Source organism: Helicoverpa armigera, chromosome 2 (genome assembly GCF_030705265.1).
Source record: "Helicoverpa armigera isolate CAAS_96S chromosome 2, ASM3070526v1, whole genome shotgun sequence".
Classification (NCBI taxonomy): Eukaryota; Metazoa; Arthropoda; class Insecta; order Lepidoptera; family Noctuidae; genus Helicoverpa; species Helicoverpa armigera.
This window is the reverse complement of record NC_087121.1, coordinates 13751238-13769115: the sequence shown is the minus strand read 5'-3', so window position 1 is coordinate 13769115 and position 17878 is coordinate 13751238. Positions and strand designations below refer to the sequence as shown.

The window sequence follows — 17878 nt, the reverse complement described above, 5'->3', positions numbered from 1 at the left end:
CTGCAAGCTTCATTATGCACTGAGCTATTACGTCAAGTAGTGCCAGAAATGTACAGAATTTACCTAGAATGCCGAGTCATATTTCTGGGGCGATTTATTTGCAATGCTGTGTAATGCTTTTAATGTTACAGTACAAATTGCAGCCCTATTTTTATGGGATATTTTAACCATTTCAAATAACGGAAAATAAAAACATTTATAATTTCAGTACGCAAGACTAAAATTATTATATCCAAGAGTAAAATACGTACACAATTCTCTGTTTACACGAACGTAATCTAAAATTATTACGAACGCAGCACGTATTGTTCTAGCTGACGGTAGCGCGTACGTGACCAACAGACTGTAGTAGGTAGCACGGAGGAATACACAAACAATTTCATAAACTCACAGTTCTCTGAACATAATTACACGTGCTGAAGACAAGGTGTGTCAATGCAAGTTGCACTTTCAAGCCCACTTATACAAAATGCAAGCTAGTATTTCACACTGTTTAATTTAAACTCGTTTCATGGCATAACATTTAAATTTTGCTAAATTAAGTCACTGTTCCCTACCATGTTGGCCGCATGTGTATTTTACCTTTGTATTCTATATTTAACCGACTGCCTAGTTTGGTTAACTAACCATGGTTTGGATTAAACTTTGGGCTTATGTATTAACAATGAGCTAACCATAGTTTATGCCAACGTTTCTATCAGAAAAGGTTTTATTGAATGTGAAGGTCAGATGAGTAAATACTGGCCACTATCCTATCGAAATATAATAAGCTGCCATTTAAAAAATTAAAGTCGCTCTTTTGTTTTCTTTATTTACCTAATTTGTGTTATGTGAACCATTGAATGATAATAATTAATTACTAATAAGTTGATTAAAATTATGAAACGAAAATAGGTGATTATGAAAGAAAAAATATGTCTAAAATTTCCTCAGTGTAAACCCTTGTTGTTCACCTTTTTGTTTTTCACATAACCATTCAATTATTTTTTCTGTTGTTTCAGAACCATCGACAAATGATTCTGAATTCTCGATCTACGTTGGAAAATGGACTGAATGCAATCCCCTAGGCGCGGGGGAGCACGCCGCCCGTACCATAGAGAGGTACCAAACATTCCACTGTTATTTGCTTTCACAAAAATATATATCTGCATATTTTTTAATCTCTGTGGTACTTATTATTTATCATGTAAAAGTTATATAGTAATAATATTTTTTGGTACATCACAAAAAGTGACCGATATATACAGATCAGGCCCTTGCCCAGCAGTGAGACAGTACAGACCAATAAAAAAAATCAATAAAAAAAGGGTATCCTTCATTGAACTTGAGATAAAAAATTGCGTAGTATTCATAGATCATTAATCTACCTATGCACGGCACGTAGATACCATTATTTTATCCAATTTCATAGTATCATATATCATGTGAAATCTATCTTTTGAAAATTCTTTCGCATTTTGACTAATTGGATGCCAGACGATCCATCTCTATCGCTAGCAACTTGTTTCTAAAAAATCAATTTATCTTCGTAGACTAGATTATTTTGTAGCCTATTTATACTAGATTGTAAATCAATTTGTTATCTGTGCAAAAAATGTATTGGCTGGATATCGAACTTTGATAAAGAACGTTTTCTATAATGAATGAGTTCGATTGAAGTTATTAGACCATCAGTAGATGACATTATGGAGTAAGGTAATCTTTGAATGAAAAATATCAAAGTATAACTACGTTAATAAAGAATATTTTTTGAAATCCTGAAGTAATATAGGTCAAAATAGAAGTCAAACATAGTGGAATGCATTCTATGAAAATTCATTCGAAATAAATGAAGATACTTTGTTCAATATCGATTCTTTACTGAACAAAGTAAGATACTTTTTGATGTAACATTTGCAAGTATTCCCGGACTTTGTGTTATTTGGACCTTTCTTGTATCTTTTTCACGTTCATCCATTCCTCCCTCTAACATTATTCCGCGTAGAGAATTCCTGAGTAAAAAGCACGTATCATCGCTTTTCTATATTACTAGTAACCCGACCCGATGCCGCTTCAATGGAAATTAATTTGTTCTATTTCAAAATATTTCTCGAGAAATTCGTTGGCTTTTATCTAGAACCTCATTCATTGTATCTATCAGTAGAAAGGCATCTAAATACCCAAACAACGGATCTTATTATTTGCTATTTACAAATTGAAAAGCCGTGAGCATGTATGTGAACAAAATGTAGGAGGGGAACGACCAAAGAAACTATGTATAAAATGCGTCTCAAAGGGTATATTACAAAAAGGTCTCTATGTGAAACAACTTATATATTTTTACGGGCAACATTTATACATCTGTGTGTTTATTCTTTCAATAGATACATGCGGACAGAAACGGACTCGTTAGTGCACACGCCCCGGCTGGGCCTGCAGCGGCGGCAAGTGCAGTGTCGCAAGAAGGACGGACAGTTTGTTGAAGCCATGTAAGTTTGATTGCTATAGTTTATCTTTAAATAATGTTAGCTTTTGAACTTCAGTTTGAATTAGCTGAATTGGTACATTATCTAGACTGGGATAGTTAGCAACGCATTTCGGCCTTTTGATGAATACTTTAAAATTATGGGTCATTTAATATGTATTTAAATTATATCATAATTTTATAAGTTACATCAAATTATATCCTTAACGTTAAAAAGGTTGCGTAAACAAGCCGACTATTCTAATATGAAAATAAATGTAAACTTGCAAGCATATTCCTAACATAAATTCCTGTTTCCCGTAAATCTTGTTAAAATTACCTTCTCATACATACTTTAGTGTGGTACAGCATATTTTATTATTCAGATGTTGTGAAAGAAATTTCATATCGTCAAAGTTGTCGGATCTTGGGGCTGAAGCCCTGCATTCTTACGACACTTGTAGAAGTAGGTCAATTTACTCGCATATTGATCTAATGCCACTTGGCCGTATAAAAAGTTTTATATCATAAGTTATGAGATGGGACATTTTTCATCTCCACATCACGTGCCAAGCACAGCTTTACTCGATCATTATGGGACTTTATGCTGACATTTATTTTTGGCATTATAATGGGTAGTGCCGAAAACTGAAGAGGTGCTCTTTGGCAAATGGAGTTTCGATGTACTTATCGTTTAAATCTGGTCATTTCAGTTTCTACGTATTCCTAGAATAAATTAATAGTCAGTCCATAGTCAATCATGAGTAGTTTGGCAAAGTATAGCGTATATTAGACACACAACCTACCGGTGTTAGATACTACAGTATCACTTAGAAATACAATTTTAATCTCTCAGGTACTGCGGTCCGACACTAGCGCAGATAGGAACCGCTCGCGTGTGCGTGATACGGGAAGACTGCGTGCTGGCCGAGTGGTTGCCATGGCGACCGCGGCCTGATGGCGCGCTGGTACGAACGCGGAGGCTCAAACGATTACCACAAGGTTTGTAATCATTCAGTTTTTCAACACTTAAGACATTGAGCAGTTCAGTTAACTTCAAAAGGAGTGGAGGCCACCGTCCTAATAAAAAACACCCGTGACTATTTACTTTTTACCCCATCTCCTCAATACTGATTTCCTCCCAGGTGGAGGTAGGGAATGTGACGTAGTAGAAGAGGTGCGACCTGCGGCGTTAGAAGCGAGCGCGCACTGGACTCCCGGGCCCTGGGGACAGTGTCGCGTGGCTGTTGAGATCGGACACGCTACTGCACTACCAGGTTGGTATTAATTTATTTTATCTTTACAGATTAATAAGTAATAAAAACTAGAGATTACTCACATCTTCTTGATTATCTACTGTATTTGAATATGTTCGAATTTTCGTATATTTGTACATGTTGGAGCTATTTTTTTATTCTGTACCTAAAATAATTTTCTCAGAAATGACAACAGTGCATATTTCTCATTTAACATAATTAGGTTTATTTGACACATAAAGTATATAAATATGTAAATGTTAATAGAGCTCCTTAGATTTTTAACGCGTTTCAATCCAAGGCAATAATTAAGACGGTATGCAATTAATTCCTACCCAATACCAGATGAAAAAGCATTCACAATGTCTTCCTTATTAAACAAAATGGCGACTTAATTACGGCGTTTCTATTATTGGCGTTCTTTTGTTCTGTTAAGCGAGTGTACGATAATAAGCTTCATTTGGATGAGTAATGGCGCGAACGCCGGCTGACCCATTGGGCTGGCTCGATTCATTGATAAACTGGCGTGATTTGTTGCTATCATTATGGTAAACCAGGATGCGAACAGCAATTTGTATATGTGTAGATAAGGGTAATAACCTCACTGCTAAATATATTCGAGGGTAGGATCGAGATCTCTGCACACCTTTTATAATGGTCAATTCCAGGAGAATTAAATAACGTAAGTTACAAAATCAATGTTTTTATAGAAAAGAATCAGGCGAATTTACTTAAAAGATTTTTGAAGACTATATATTCTATATACTTTTTAACTTTCTGTTTAAGATAAAAATACAGACATTTTTAAATATACCCAATCGTTAGAGGTAGAACCAAAATGTCCCTTACGTTTTTTCATATTTTCGGTCAAGTGCTCAAGCAATTTCCAGAAAGATTATAGTAAGTGTAGCTACTGCTTTTGAGTATAGTTAAATTTCTGATACAGTGAACACAGATGACGATGATGACGCAGACGACAACGACGCGATCTACGACGACGATGATGATGATGACGATGAAGACGACGGCAAAGCAGCTCGTGACGCGGGCTGCGGTGGCGGCGTGCAGCGACGCGACGCTACTTGCGTGCGCGCTGACGGACGCGCGTTACATCCCGCACAGTGCGCCCATGCGCCCATGCCGACGCTAGTGCAGCCTTGTGAGGTAAGATATGCAGCTAATGTTATATGATGATGACGGCAAGGCAGCCCCTGACGCCGGCTGCGGTGGCAGCGTGCAGCGACGTTACGCTACTTGCGTGCGCGCTGACGGACGCGCGCTACATCCCGCACAGTGTGCCCATGCGCCCATGCCGACGCTAGTGCAGCCTTGTGAGGTAAGACATGTAGCTAGTATGATGATGAAGATGATGGCAAAGCGGCACGGGACGCCAGATGTTTCTCTAGCTGAATCATGGGAGTGACAAGATCAGAAAGGTTAAGAACCACTATAAAGTCTAGGTTTTATCAGTGTTCAGTGAATATTAATAGTTACTTACTTTCATAATGTGAGTCACTATGACTAATATCGTCATTAAAGTAATAGGTTTCAGGTATAAATGACTCATGATTTCATGGCCAAGTTCCAGCAATATCGTCTGATAATCCAATCAATAACTCCACGTTTCACGGTTAAGCTCATTATTTTATGTTACTCACCAAATAGGGGCGAGTGATGATTCATCAGGGATAACTAACCATATCAATACTGTTTGAAGGTCGAGAAACGTGTCTCACTGTCTCCAACAGGCTTAGTGGCTAAAGATGCAAATATATAAAAAAACAATTCTTTAAACAGTGTCGGATCCTTAGAAACCGTAGCTGAAATTACGATCTTCGAACTAATGTGTTAGGTCCGTTTATGGTAGCTGACAAAACTAATTCGAAATTCTCTTTAAGATGGTCAATAAGTGTTTCTTGTTATCTTATTGTAGGTCCCTTGTCCACGAGATTGTGAAGTTGGTGAATGGAGCGAGTGGGGGGCGTGCCAGCCTACCGATGGATGTCCTCTGTTCCCGGTGCAACAACTTACTACTACTGGTAAATTCTTAACCAATATGATAATTTAAAGTCTGGAAGGTCTATGTAAGGAAGATATATAATATGGCTGGGGCACTGCCGTGCCCTCAGATAATAAATAGCCTTCCTCTCTTCTAATTATCTTGCTGAGCCTATTAGGGTCCTTAATTGTGATAATTATTTTATATTTACCATCTAATGTGTATTATGGATGCAACAAACAATATATATAAATGAATATTCGCCCTCATTTAGTTCAGACGTCAAAAACAAAGTACACACCTTAAAAAAAGTGGGTAGATTTCAATCTCCTCCGTAATCCCCAGGTTACAGTGTCCGCCGTCGCCGCGTGATATCCGCGTCGTCAGGTGGTGGAGCACCTTGCCCCCCTCTAGAAGAGAAGCGAACGTGCAGCACTCCTCGCTGCGCCTCGTGGAAGGCGCTGCCCTGGGGACCGTGCGTGCTCAACCAGCCTCACACTACCTGCGGACCTGGCAAGAGGAGCCGGGAGTTGAGATGCGTTGGACATGATGGGGTAAGAAAATATTTGACAGAATATAATCTCCAATATCGTACTTATTTGATCTTTGCAAGAGACCTGTTACGAAAAATTTATTCTGGATCAGTGAAAATGTTTATGTGTATGTACTTACAATGTTGGGAAATAACTTGAAATCCACTATGAACTTTTAATCCACACCACCACAGTCTATCAGCCTTTTGATGCAGTAAATCTATTTTTTTACCTGATTTTACTTTACCAACGACAAAGCATGTAAAAATGAGAAAATATGTTCTATTTACATATACTTTCTCTTTATTCAATTTAACTTATCTAATACAATATCTAACCATCTCCATATCTCAACAGAAAGAAGCTCAACGCGCTTGGTGCAGCGGTACCGGCGCGCCGCCCCGCAGTGAGAGATGCCGCATCGCCTGCGCGGGCGACTGCGTGGTGTCTTCCTGGGCGGCGTGGAGCCATTGCTCAGCTCCCTGTGCTGCTGCGGCCCATCCTCGACCTTCCAGAACTAGGAGGCGGCATATACTGGCTCATGCTGCTCCAAGTAAGAAAATGTGTAATGCTAAAATACAGTGAGAGATGCCGCATCGCTTGCGCGGGTGAGTGCGTGGTGTCATCCTGGGCGGCGTGGAGCCATTGTTCAGCTCCTTGTGCTGCTGCGGCCCATCCACGACCTTCTAGGACTAGGAGACGGCATATACTGGCTCATGCTGCTCCAAGTAAGGAAATACGATGCTCCCTATGTCTCTTATCGTGGTATAGTGGTAATATATGGTATAAGTATTTTTTCGGGATTTGATGAATTTTCACATCTGGAGACCAGCGAAATAGGTTACACTTTTCTAGCAGTATCGACATCTTCCCCCAATAACATAAGCATATCCTTTTGTCTGCAATTGGTTCATTCCAATAATACTACACAACCAACACCCAAAGACCATTCGCAGGGTAGTAAAAACCGCATAAGCACCTTCTCCCGTATTTCAGACGGCTGGCCATGCCCTCCAGAAGACCAGTTACTTCAGAATGAGACGTGCAACAGCCACGCTTGTGCCACATACTCGTGGCTCGCGACTCCCTGGGGACCCTGCGAGAGACGCCGCCAGGACTACATGCCTGTTAACAATTATACGGATTTACTGGTAAGTTAGCAAAAAGAAAACTTATCAAAAGTTTAGATCCATATTCTTAGATAAATTATTGCAAAGTCTTTACAGTTTTCCTGAAAGGACCCATTTTCAATCTATGATAATATATGATAATTCTTCAATTGATGAGCTAATGTTAAAATGAAACCTAAAGATGGTCCGACAGATATATAAACCTAGAAATGAAGTTTATCCAAGATATGTGTGATATCAAATGTTGAAAATAATCCAGAATATCTATTTTCTGTAAATGTTTGCAGGATGGAGAAACATACAATGAGAGTGACGAAGAAGAACCGTGTATAGAGGAAGGTGAAATGGTGCGGGACGTAATGTGTGTCCAGAACAATGCTGATGTTGTACGCGAGGCTTTGTAAGTATTTCGAGTACACAAAGATATTGCCATTAAAACCCCTTTGTGACGATTTTCACCATCTATCTCTCATAGAATTTCAATTAGAGGTTGCAATCTGGAGATTCTATGTTATCTACTAGTACCATTGTCCTCTGTATAATTTGTTCTTTAGATGTGCTCCCCTGAGACGTCCCGCGTCTCGTCGCGCGTGCACGGTGCGATGTCGCCGTGGATGCAGGGTCGAAGCCTGGATGCCGTGGTCACCATGCCCTAATACTTGCGGTGAGTGCAGTCACTTTGACATTATTTAAGGAGTGACCTTTGTCTCCTACGTCCTGAGGGGAAACTGTCATATTATTAATCATTTACATATCAGCATATTTCTACTTCGACATGAACTTATGTAATTTGATCTATATTCTTCTTTTTGTACTACTTGATTTACTTTCTTAGGTACTTTCTTATGCACTCGCTTATGTCCTCCCTTATGTACTCCTTTATGTACTCCCTTATAACAGTCCTACTGCTACATTCTATGTCATCTCAAAATTTCTTTCTTCCTCCACAGAGCCAGGCAAACAGGTCAGAGTCCGAGTCGTCCATGGCGGCCCAAGCTGCGGGTCCCGCATGGAGACGCGCGACTGCCCCGTGTCACGCACGTGTCGCGCTCGCGACGCCGCCTGGGTAGCGGGAGATTGGAGCACCTGCAAGCTGCCGCCCGTGCAGCGCTGCGGCGTCGGGTACAGGGTTAGGAGTAAGTATCCCTTGTTGGCAAACAAGTCTGCGTCCGCGTAGTCTACGGCGGGCCAAGCTGCGGCTCGCGCATGGAGACGCGCGACTGCCCCGTGTCGCGCACGTGTCGTGCTCGTGACGCCGTGGAGGGGTGAATTAGCATTTGCATAATACCCATGAAAGTAGTACAAGTCCAAGCTTCGGTTTATTGTCTTATGGAATTAATGCTACTTATATTCCTAACATTTTATGTCATGGGTTTCCGCAAAGTCACGCCTGATTCAATAATTCAGCCCATACTGTTTCTGACAGAAGACCCAAATTCCGAGAACCGATAAATAAAGAGAGCAGCATCCCTGATCAAGCAGCTTACCAAGTTACTTATTTTACCAATTTGTTTCAGGCATATGGTGCGGTTCTGAATCTCACCGCGTGGAAGCGGGTGCCTGTGCCGGTCAGCTGATCCCTCGCAGTGTGGCTGCCTGCCGCGTCACTTGCGAACATATCCCGCCTCTGACTTGTGACGTCATCTGCTCTGATCCGCTCAAGTAAGTCACATTAAAAAGACCCCAATATCTGTGGGAAATAAACCTGAGGTAAAATTGACATTATTGGAAACATTCATGTGGTACCAGAGCTAAAATATCTGGAAAACTTTCAAATACTTGGAATACATGGTATACTCTCAACTGGTCTCAAATACTTATAACCACGTACAAAAACATTAAAAGTGAGTCAAATTCGATGCTTTAAATAAGCTATCTTCTTGTTTGCAGATACCTGGACGCTTCGGATCCTGACGTTCCAAACTGCGTTTGCAAAAACGTTTCCTTGGAGCTGTTACCTACTGACTCTGACTGCATTCTACCTTCGGGGTATGCTTAACTTCTTTATTTAAACAGTTTTGTCAAAAGACGACCGGTCTTCCTTTGGTATTCTATATCTATTTGTCTTTTTATTTCAGAATGGAATGCGGTGAAGGTAGATCTCTACGTGCTGCCCGTTGCATGGTGGGAGGAAGAGATGTACCTATGGATGTCTGCAAGAAATATCATCCGCTTACTGGTACCTAGATATTTATATCTCAAAATGATCCTAATTTAGTTAAGCGAAATAAAATATTTGAATCATGAATATTATCCCCTCTTGTATTTACTGAATTGTATTACTGATTGTGAATGTACCTTGCTGATTGAACAGGGCTTACTAAGCTTTGACATAACTACCGAAGTTTTATGAGTTGTTTTCCTTAATAATTAACCAATTGCCAGTTTTTTCTTTTTTATATTCACACACATCACATCATGATTGCTTCCTTCAGGTCCAAGCCGTGTCCGCGAAGCCTCCACTGACGGTTATTCCTACGACATCGAGTTCCCCTCTCTGCTCCGCGGCGCGTGTAGCGTGCGGTGCGCGCGGGACTGCGCCGTCGGCGAGTGGGGCGAATGGGGACCCTGTGCCTCCGAGCCGGGGTCTAGGGCTGCTTTTAGATTCCGGACAAGGTAGGGATATACTTTTAGCAAATATGCTGTGGAATATTGGTGATGATGTCCTCCTAGCCGATTATCGGCTACGGCGGCTGTTCTCATGTAAGGAGATTAGCCAACTACGCAGGACATATTATAGTGCACGAGCATTTGCGCAGACACAAGTGCACTCCCTATTCCTTCACTCTCATAGTCCGATGGGACGGTAATCCGACACGACCGGAGAGAGATCAGGCGCAGGACCGACATTTACGTGCTCTCCGATGCACGGGTGAATCAATCACCAGCTTCCAGGGTCCGGGCTGCTTTGTGAAAGTCTTCTAAAACCCACAAAGCGATTTCGGCCCGACTCGGGAATCGAACCCGAGACCTCGTGCTCAGCAGCCGCACTTGCGACCACTAGACCAACGAGGCAGTTAATATTGGTATTCTTTAGCTAAATCAGTGACTACATCTTTTTAAAAAATATGATTCACAGAGTTGCGTTGATGTCGAATTGATAAAAGGATCCTCCAGTCAATTCCTTAGTTCCTATTCTGTTCTACACATGTATTTCTGTTGTTTTAATCAGATTGATGGTTTATAAAAAGGAGTTTGGTTTTTTGTAATTAAATTGTTCTTGGGAATGCTGTACTAGATTGCCTATCAGGGTCCAAAATTTTGACAACTTTGTAAAATTTTGCATAATGGAATATAATTTTGGTCTCCAGGGAAGTAATTGAGGAAGGATCGGGCGGTGGTCGGGAATGCGGCGCCACGTTACAACGCGCGACATGCGGCGTGTCAGAGCCGCGCTGGCAGCTCGGCGAGTGGAGCGTGTGTGCTCCGCCGCGAGCGCTGTGCGGGAGAGCTCTCATCAACAGGACCGTCACGTATGTACCGACACTGTATAGTACGCGCTGGCAGCTCGGCGAGTGGAGCGTGTGTGCTCCGCCGCGAGCGCTGTGCGGGAGAGCTCTCATCAACAGGACCGTCACGTATGTACCGACACTGTATAGTACGCGCTGGCAGCTCGGCGAGTGGAGCGTGTGTGCTCCGCCGCGAGCGCTGTGCGGGAGAGCTCTCATCAACAGGACCGTCACGTATGTACCGACACTGTATAGTACGCGCTGGCAGCTCGGCGAGTGGAGCGTGTGTGCTCCGCCGCGAGCGCTGTGCGGAGAGCTCTCATCAACAGGACCGTCACGTATGTACCGACACTGTATAGTACGCGCTGGCAGCTCGGCGAGTGGAGCGTGTGTGCTCCGCCGCGAGCGCTGTGCGGGAGAGCTCATCAACAGGACCGTCACGTATGTACCGACACTGTATAGTACGCGCTGGCAGCTCGGCGAGTGGAGCGTGTGTGCCCGCCGCGAGCGCTGTGCGGGAGAGCTCATCAACAGGACCGTCACGTATGTACCGACACTGTATAGTACGCGCTGGCAGCTCGGCGAGTGGAGCGTGTGTGCTCCGCCGCGAGCGCTGTGCGGGAGAGCTCTCATCAACAGGACCGTCACGTATGTACCGACACTGTATAGTACGCGCTGGCAGCTCGGCGAGTGGAGCGTGTGTGCTCCGCCGCGAGCGCTGTGCGGGAGAGCTCTCATCAACAGGACCGTCACGTATGTACCGACACTGTATAGTACGCGCTGGCAGCTCGGCGAGTGGAGCGTGTGCTCCGCCGCGAGCGCTGTGCGGGAGAGCTCATCAACAGGACCGTCACGTATGTACCGACACTGTATAGTACGCGCTGGCAGCTCGGCGAGTGGAGCGTGTGTGCTCCGCCGCGAGCGCTGTGCGGAGAGCTCATCAACAGGACCGTCACGTATGTACCGACACTGTATAGTACGCGCTGGCAGCTCGGCGAGTGGAGCGTGTGTGCCCCGCCGCGAGCGCTGTGCGGGAGAGCTCTCATCAACAGGACCGTCACGTATGTACCGACACTGTATAGTACCTGAGGTGTACCAAAGGTGTATATTTACATAAGTAATAGAAGAGGGATCGGGTGGTGGTCGGGCATGCGGCGCCACGTTACAACGAGCCACAAGCGGCGTGTCGAAGGCAACCCTCGAAGGATTCTTCTATGAGTTTGATTCTTCAGGACTCTTCCAAAATCTCGCTGTAACAGCTCCCCACTGCTATTGCTTTCGTCTGCCTTTTTAAACGTAGCATCTAATTTACACAAGCTACAATTGGTCTGATCATCTACCTTATGTACTATATTTTGTTGGCTATGTGTCATATTCCAGATGTTTTCCACAACATATGGCCTTAAAATATAATCTCACCATTCTGATTTACTCTTGTTTACAGTTGCGTAGACGCAGAAGGCACAATCCTAGAGGCAGCTACATGCGAAGCGGCCGGCGCGGGTCCGGCTCCGTCACGTGACGCCACGTGCCGCGCGCCCTGTCCTAATGATTGCGTCGTCAGCTCCTGGTCCGAGTGGAGTCCTTGTGAACAGGTACTGATTATAAATCTTGATGAATAATTAATTGGAAAATTATAGGTGCAATGAATGAAAGGGTGTGATTAGATTCTTAGGGTGCATCTGTACTTTGCAAGTAGTTGGAGCAAGTTACCACACTCCACCATGCGCAAGTGACAAGAGCACGCGGGTGGGTAATTTGCTTTGGTACATGCGCGAGCGACTGGGCCCACACGTTTTTAAAATGCATGTAACCTTCGCTTGTGCCTCAACATTCGAAAGCTACTTGCACCGTAGATGTACCCTTATATCGAACTGAGAATGGGTATTAGAAAAATGGGCAAATTAATACCTATATCACCAAATTGTAATCCCTAATTATTCTTTAGACGAAGTGGGGAGGACGTCGTGACCGGACTCGAGTGGTGCTCCGCCCCGCTGACGATGGTGGTTCACCTTGCCCGCACCTGGTTGGGGCAGAGCCCTGCTCGCCACATGCTTACTCCTGGCACGTTGCACCCTGGGACGACTGCCAACCTCTTGGTATGTCAAAATCTGAAAAAGTTTAGAGATTCTGTTTCTGCATTTACTTACTTATGTTGGGTGTAATTATTAAAATATTTTATTTTAGGAGGATCACCTTGTGGTGAAGGCACGAAGAAGCGGGCTGTCAGATGTCTTCGAAGTGATGGAATTTTTGTCAACGACTCTTACTGCCCTGTAAGTAACTCAGAAATCCAACAAATGGCAATCTAGCTTTTATCACAAGACAACAAAATCCAAGAAAAGAATAATCATCGTTATTAATAATGGTATTTCTTTACCACAGAACACAACTGCAACTGAAGCCAAAGAGTCTTGGTGCTATGTGCCGTGTGGCGTGGACTGTGAGCTGAGCGAGTGGGGACCCTGGGACACGTCAGCCTGCTCCTGCGGTGACGCCAACACTGCTAGCCATATGCGACGAACCAGGTAATCACGACTTTATTTCAACAGAAACAGAACTTAACCTAAAGTATTCAAAAACTTTCTAAAACCTTTAAAAAAACTATATGCAGATACCTGTAACCTAGCCATTCAACTTCTGCAGCCATCTCTATTTCCTAAACTGTCATTGCGTTAATACCTATCACCAAAAGAACACATGAAATGATTGTTAAAGTTTCGTATTCTCAATTTATGTACTTGATTGCCTCATTATTTATATTAGTAAACTATTTAGTTCTCAGCAATATAAAAACTACACTTCCTGTGCTAAAATATGAATTCCTCTCTCTACAGACAACACCTGACGGCAGCGGTGTGGCCGGGTCGCGCATGCCCGGCGACGGAGCAGCGCGCGCCGTGCCCGCGCGAGCCCTGCCTCAAGCTCGTCGCCAGGCCCACGCTCGGCTGCCACATACAGGTCGCTAACGAGGTAAACCTACGCAATATTTATTTCATTTATTCATAACATAAAATATTTTAGTTTTAAGATTTTATTTATGACAATTTTATACATTTGGACACCAATGCATCATATCCCTACCCTTTTCCCAACCATGTTCGGGTAGGATTCCATTCTCACCGGGCAACCCAATACCCCTTGGTAAGAATGGTCATCACATTTGGACACCAATTATTATGTTTCAGTTACTGTTTATGTTTTGCTGGATGAGTTAGTAGGAAAAACCTGAAGGTAGAGTTCACTGGCGTGCAATGTAACTGATGTCTAGTATTGACACGTGCTGATGTTAAAATCTTTCAAATGGTATTTAAAATCTCTGAGAATTTATTACAAAGCTACTCCATTTCGATATTGTCAGTGGATAATTAGAAATCTTTATATTTCGCCCAGACATCATCAGGCGAGGAAGCGGTAGGCGCGTGTGGCTGGGGTGTGAAGGTGTCCCACGCGCGCTGCGAGCTGACAGCTGCTGCTGACGACGCCGCCGACCTGTTCCTGCAGCCGTGGCGCTGCGCCGCCGTGCTGCCCGGCAGGATCGTCGCCCCACCCATGCATTACCAGGTAACTGTGTTATTATCATCATCCTCCTGCCTTTATCATACAGATAATTTGGAATCACCGCAGCATTTGCTCTCTTCTGTCTGCTACCATCTCACAAGTACCATTATTTCTAGTGTGACATATTTCACTTACATTTATAAATATATAGCATACCTATATGTACAAAAATACAAGCCAACCTCGATAGCAGTTATGAAGTTACAGGAAGCTATTAACCGTATATACCGTTACGTTTTTCAGGAGGATGAAGTGTGCGAGGTTGAATGTGGTTGCAAGCAGTCGGAGTCAGGACAGCCGGGCCCCTGGGGGGCATGGGGTGCATGCCGCGGCGGGGCCCGCTCGCGCACTCGACAGCTGCTCGTGCCCGCGCGACGTGCCTGCAGCACTCCTTCTAGGTAACCGAACGATATTCATATAGCTATTATACCTTCCCGGACAAGCATTTTCTACAACCTATTTCAGTAGATATCAAAATCTTCAGACGCTTATGCATATAATTTCTTTAATGAGGGTATAGGGGGAGCCTTCATTTAAACCGCCTACACCCTATATAGCGAGAGTGCACAAGGGAGTTAATAAGTCACAAGTAAATTGCCCACAGAGCCCACTACGATAGATCCACCACCGTCATAGTACATACATTTGCCATACTCTAACTAAAGGTTCTCCTGAAGTCGTAAGCTGCAAAGAGAATATTACGAATGCTAGCCTGATCGTGCTGACAAAAAAAATATGTTATATACCAGATACGTAACGATCGAGTGGGCGAACTGCACGGGCGAGCTGGACGACATCCCCGACCTGCTGGCGGTGGAGCCGCGCGACGAGCGCCCGCGCCGCGCGCACGTGCATCATGATGTGTACCACGACGGATATATCGGTCAGTGTTGTGTATTCCACCATTAACAGCCGATCCCAATATGCTATCTATCTATTGTGTGTACAGATATGAATTTGACATAGCTTCTATGTGGCTAATGTCAAAATTCTCATAAGATTCCACCAAAAAAATAAATAATTCGGGTGATAACCAATTCTGGAAGATCTAGAGGGGCAATCATAAAATTGAACTGAAATTCGTGTCGTCTATCTAGAATATTCAAGACCTAAAACGTACTCTGAATTTTAATGAGTACAATTAAATAACTGGTCCCCAAACAGTTTTGTCAGCAGAGTCCTTGATATTTCATTTTTAAGCCTTTCGAAAGACCTGTTAAAGTATATAGACTCAACAATGTTTTTCAGAGGAGCAATGTGCAGTGTGGCAAATCTATACTTATGTAAATCCAAGAATCGTCTGAATATCTTTGAGCCTTTAACAAATATTTTGCTACATTACAGAGGGCAGCACTTCAGTTCTGGCGGTGGTGTGGACTGCGACCATCGTACTCAGCTTGTACGGAGCATACATGTTGTACCGCGGCTTTATCAGGTACATATGCTGATCAACTTACACTGACTTGTAGCCAGAACATACTCTTTTATGAAGATCAAGATACCTTACTCCTATAAAATTGTTTCAGATGCTTGAGGAGTAGAAAACTGAAGACCATTACCAAGGTGTAAGGCTGGAGCAGGTAGTACCTGTGAGTAGTCGCTCGCCTGTGACGTCACCAGCGCCGTCGCCGGCTCCACGTCAGAAGGACATCGTTCTGTTGTCTGATCCAATATGTTACCTTCATTGCGTTGTTCTAGTGTTCGCAAGTCTACTGTTGTTGAGTTTCACTATCACCTAAGTTGATGTTAAATTATTACAAACATGAGTTTGCTCATTTTATTCGCGACGATTATTTGCGAATTGTAAAATGTTTACCATTACTACAATATATATCTACAACTGTAACCACATCAACTACTGGCAGTTTGTACTCGTTAGTAATATTACAAATGATAGCCAGCAAAGAGTCTGTCCGCAGGAGTGCTTCCATGTTTTTACTACGTATATAAAAATAATGCTTTAGACGGTTTTTATAACTCCACGCTAAACGATTAGCCGAAGCGTTGGTCGGGCTTTTTGATCGACAATATACTCGTTAGCTGTAATACTGTACTAGCTAGCTACGCCCGTAGCTGTCTCGGTAGACGAGTCTACGCCTTCTATTCGAGTTGTTAAGGAGTAGCCCTCTAGGATCCCGTTACATTCCAGCCGTCGGAAACTGAGGCAATGTGCTTAACACAGAGCCGTCCATTTTAATAAGCGATACTTGAAACGACGACGACGTACGTTCGACACGATATTGTTATCAAACATTCCATTCCAAAACTTGTAATTATGTACTTTCAATTCAACACTTATGAATAATTAAAATAATATATTCAGCAAATTTCTTTACAATTGCAATTTACGCAAAAAGCAGCAAATCTATTTTCATGACTCTTTCAGTGACTACTATTTTTATAAAACAAAACTTTTACAGTATTTCTTTCGCACAAATATTAAACATAATTTTAAGTGTAATTTCAACGCTTAGTTAATTTAACAGTATTTATAATAAGCATTTTAACGATACAGTAAGGTAAGTCGGTGTCGAGGATGATGCGGTACTGACCGGTGAGACTTGTGTTGACCAAGTAAGACGTGACACATCATGCCACATATCAGTGTTTAATATAAAGAATCGTCGTAATTACTATAAAACATCTTCTGCGTATGAATATAAATGAACTCATTACTTTTAACATTTACCAGACTACTATGTCACGTAGGCATCTATCATGTATTAACAGATTTGTAATATCTCATGCGCTGATAGTGTGAATGCAAGTCATGTGCGGAAGATTTTTATATAACGCTTAATATCATCCAAGTAGAGCTTTGGCGCACAAAAACTACCTAATATGAATAGTTTATAAGACCTATTATTAACTGATCATACCGTTTTGAGATAATAATCGTGTATAACACTTTTTTGTAGATTTTGCATTTAAGCCCATGTATTGTGACAAGTATTTATAATGTGAGTGTGTTCTAAGTCTCGTCGACTTCTTTCTCCTATTTTATCTTATTTCCTGTTTCATATTTCATACTTTGAGACTCGTAGACTTTATGAATAAACTTGGTATTTATTCTTCAATAAGTTTCATCGACGTAAGCTTGTCTTTTCTCATTCTTCTGACTTAAGAATTATATGATTGTTTATATCTTTGTATAGTATTGTTAAGTTTTTATGCACGAGTATAATATGTAATTATTATCCTTGGCTACTTCTTGTTCCTTCAAGACAATATTGATGAAAATGTTAATTATATCGTATTCTATAACTGTCTATTGCAACACCTGTGTACTTTCCATTCTGTCCTTTATCTTTTGATCTGTCAATACTTTATCGACCCAATGTATTTGTAACCGTATTATTATTACGCCATTACGAGATATTGATGTGAAACATGATAGTTAAGGAATCGTGTTAGACAATACAATATTTGATATTTAATAAAATTTGATTGTGTTTTTATATTTTTGACTTTAATTTACACCTCAGATCCAAACAAAATCAAATA

General features: G+C 42.4%; 1 protein-coding gene across 1 annotated transcript; it reads left to right on the top strand.

Annotated features, from left to right (window-relative positions):
* Nucleotides 1-469: 469 nt before the first annotated feature.
* Nucleotides 470-17832, top strand: LOC135118765 (thrombospondin type-1 domain-containing protein 7A-like). The gene is made up of 28 exons (XM_064041598.1): nucleotides 470-479; nucleotides 1002-1101; nucleotides 2364-2468; nucleotides 3300-3445; nucleotides 3589-3720; nucleotides 4646-4863; nucleotides 5633-5738; nucleotides 6044-6252; nucleotides 6589-6784; nucleotides 7228-7382; nucleotides 7649-7761; nucleotides 7916-8025; nucleotides 8312-8497; nucleotides 8879-9023; nucleotides 9252-9350; nucleotides 9440-9540; nucleotides 9797-9977; nucleotides 10673-10834; nucleotides 12255-12405; nucleotides 12759-12912; nucleotides 13001-13089; nucleotides 13199-13341; nucleotides 13651-13774; nucleotides 14207-14377; nucleotides 14618-14772; nucleotides 15124-15257; nucleotides 15719-15809; nucleotides 15901-17832. Exons 1-28 carry the CDS (start codon nucleotides 470-472, stop codon nucleotides 15941-15943), a joined length of 3729 nt encoding a protein of 1242 aa, XP_063897668.1. The 3' UTR covers nucleotides 15944-17832.
* Nucleotides 17833-17878: the final 46 nt, after the last annotated feature.

What these genes read in the sequence shown, in the direction of transcription:
- LOC135118765 (XM_064041598.1), top strand. An exon ending in GCCGCCCGTACCATAGAGAG is followed by an intron (nt 1,102 to 2,363) that starts GTACCAAACATT and finishes TTCTTTCAATAG; the next exon opens with ATACATGCGGACAGAAACGG. An exon ending in GGACAGTTTGTTGAAGCCAT is followed by an intron (nt 2,469 to 3,299) that starts GTAAGTTTGATT and finishes TTAATCTCTCAG; the next exon opens with GTACTGCGGTCCGACACTAG.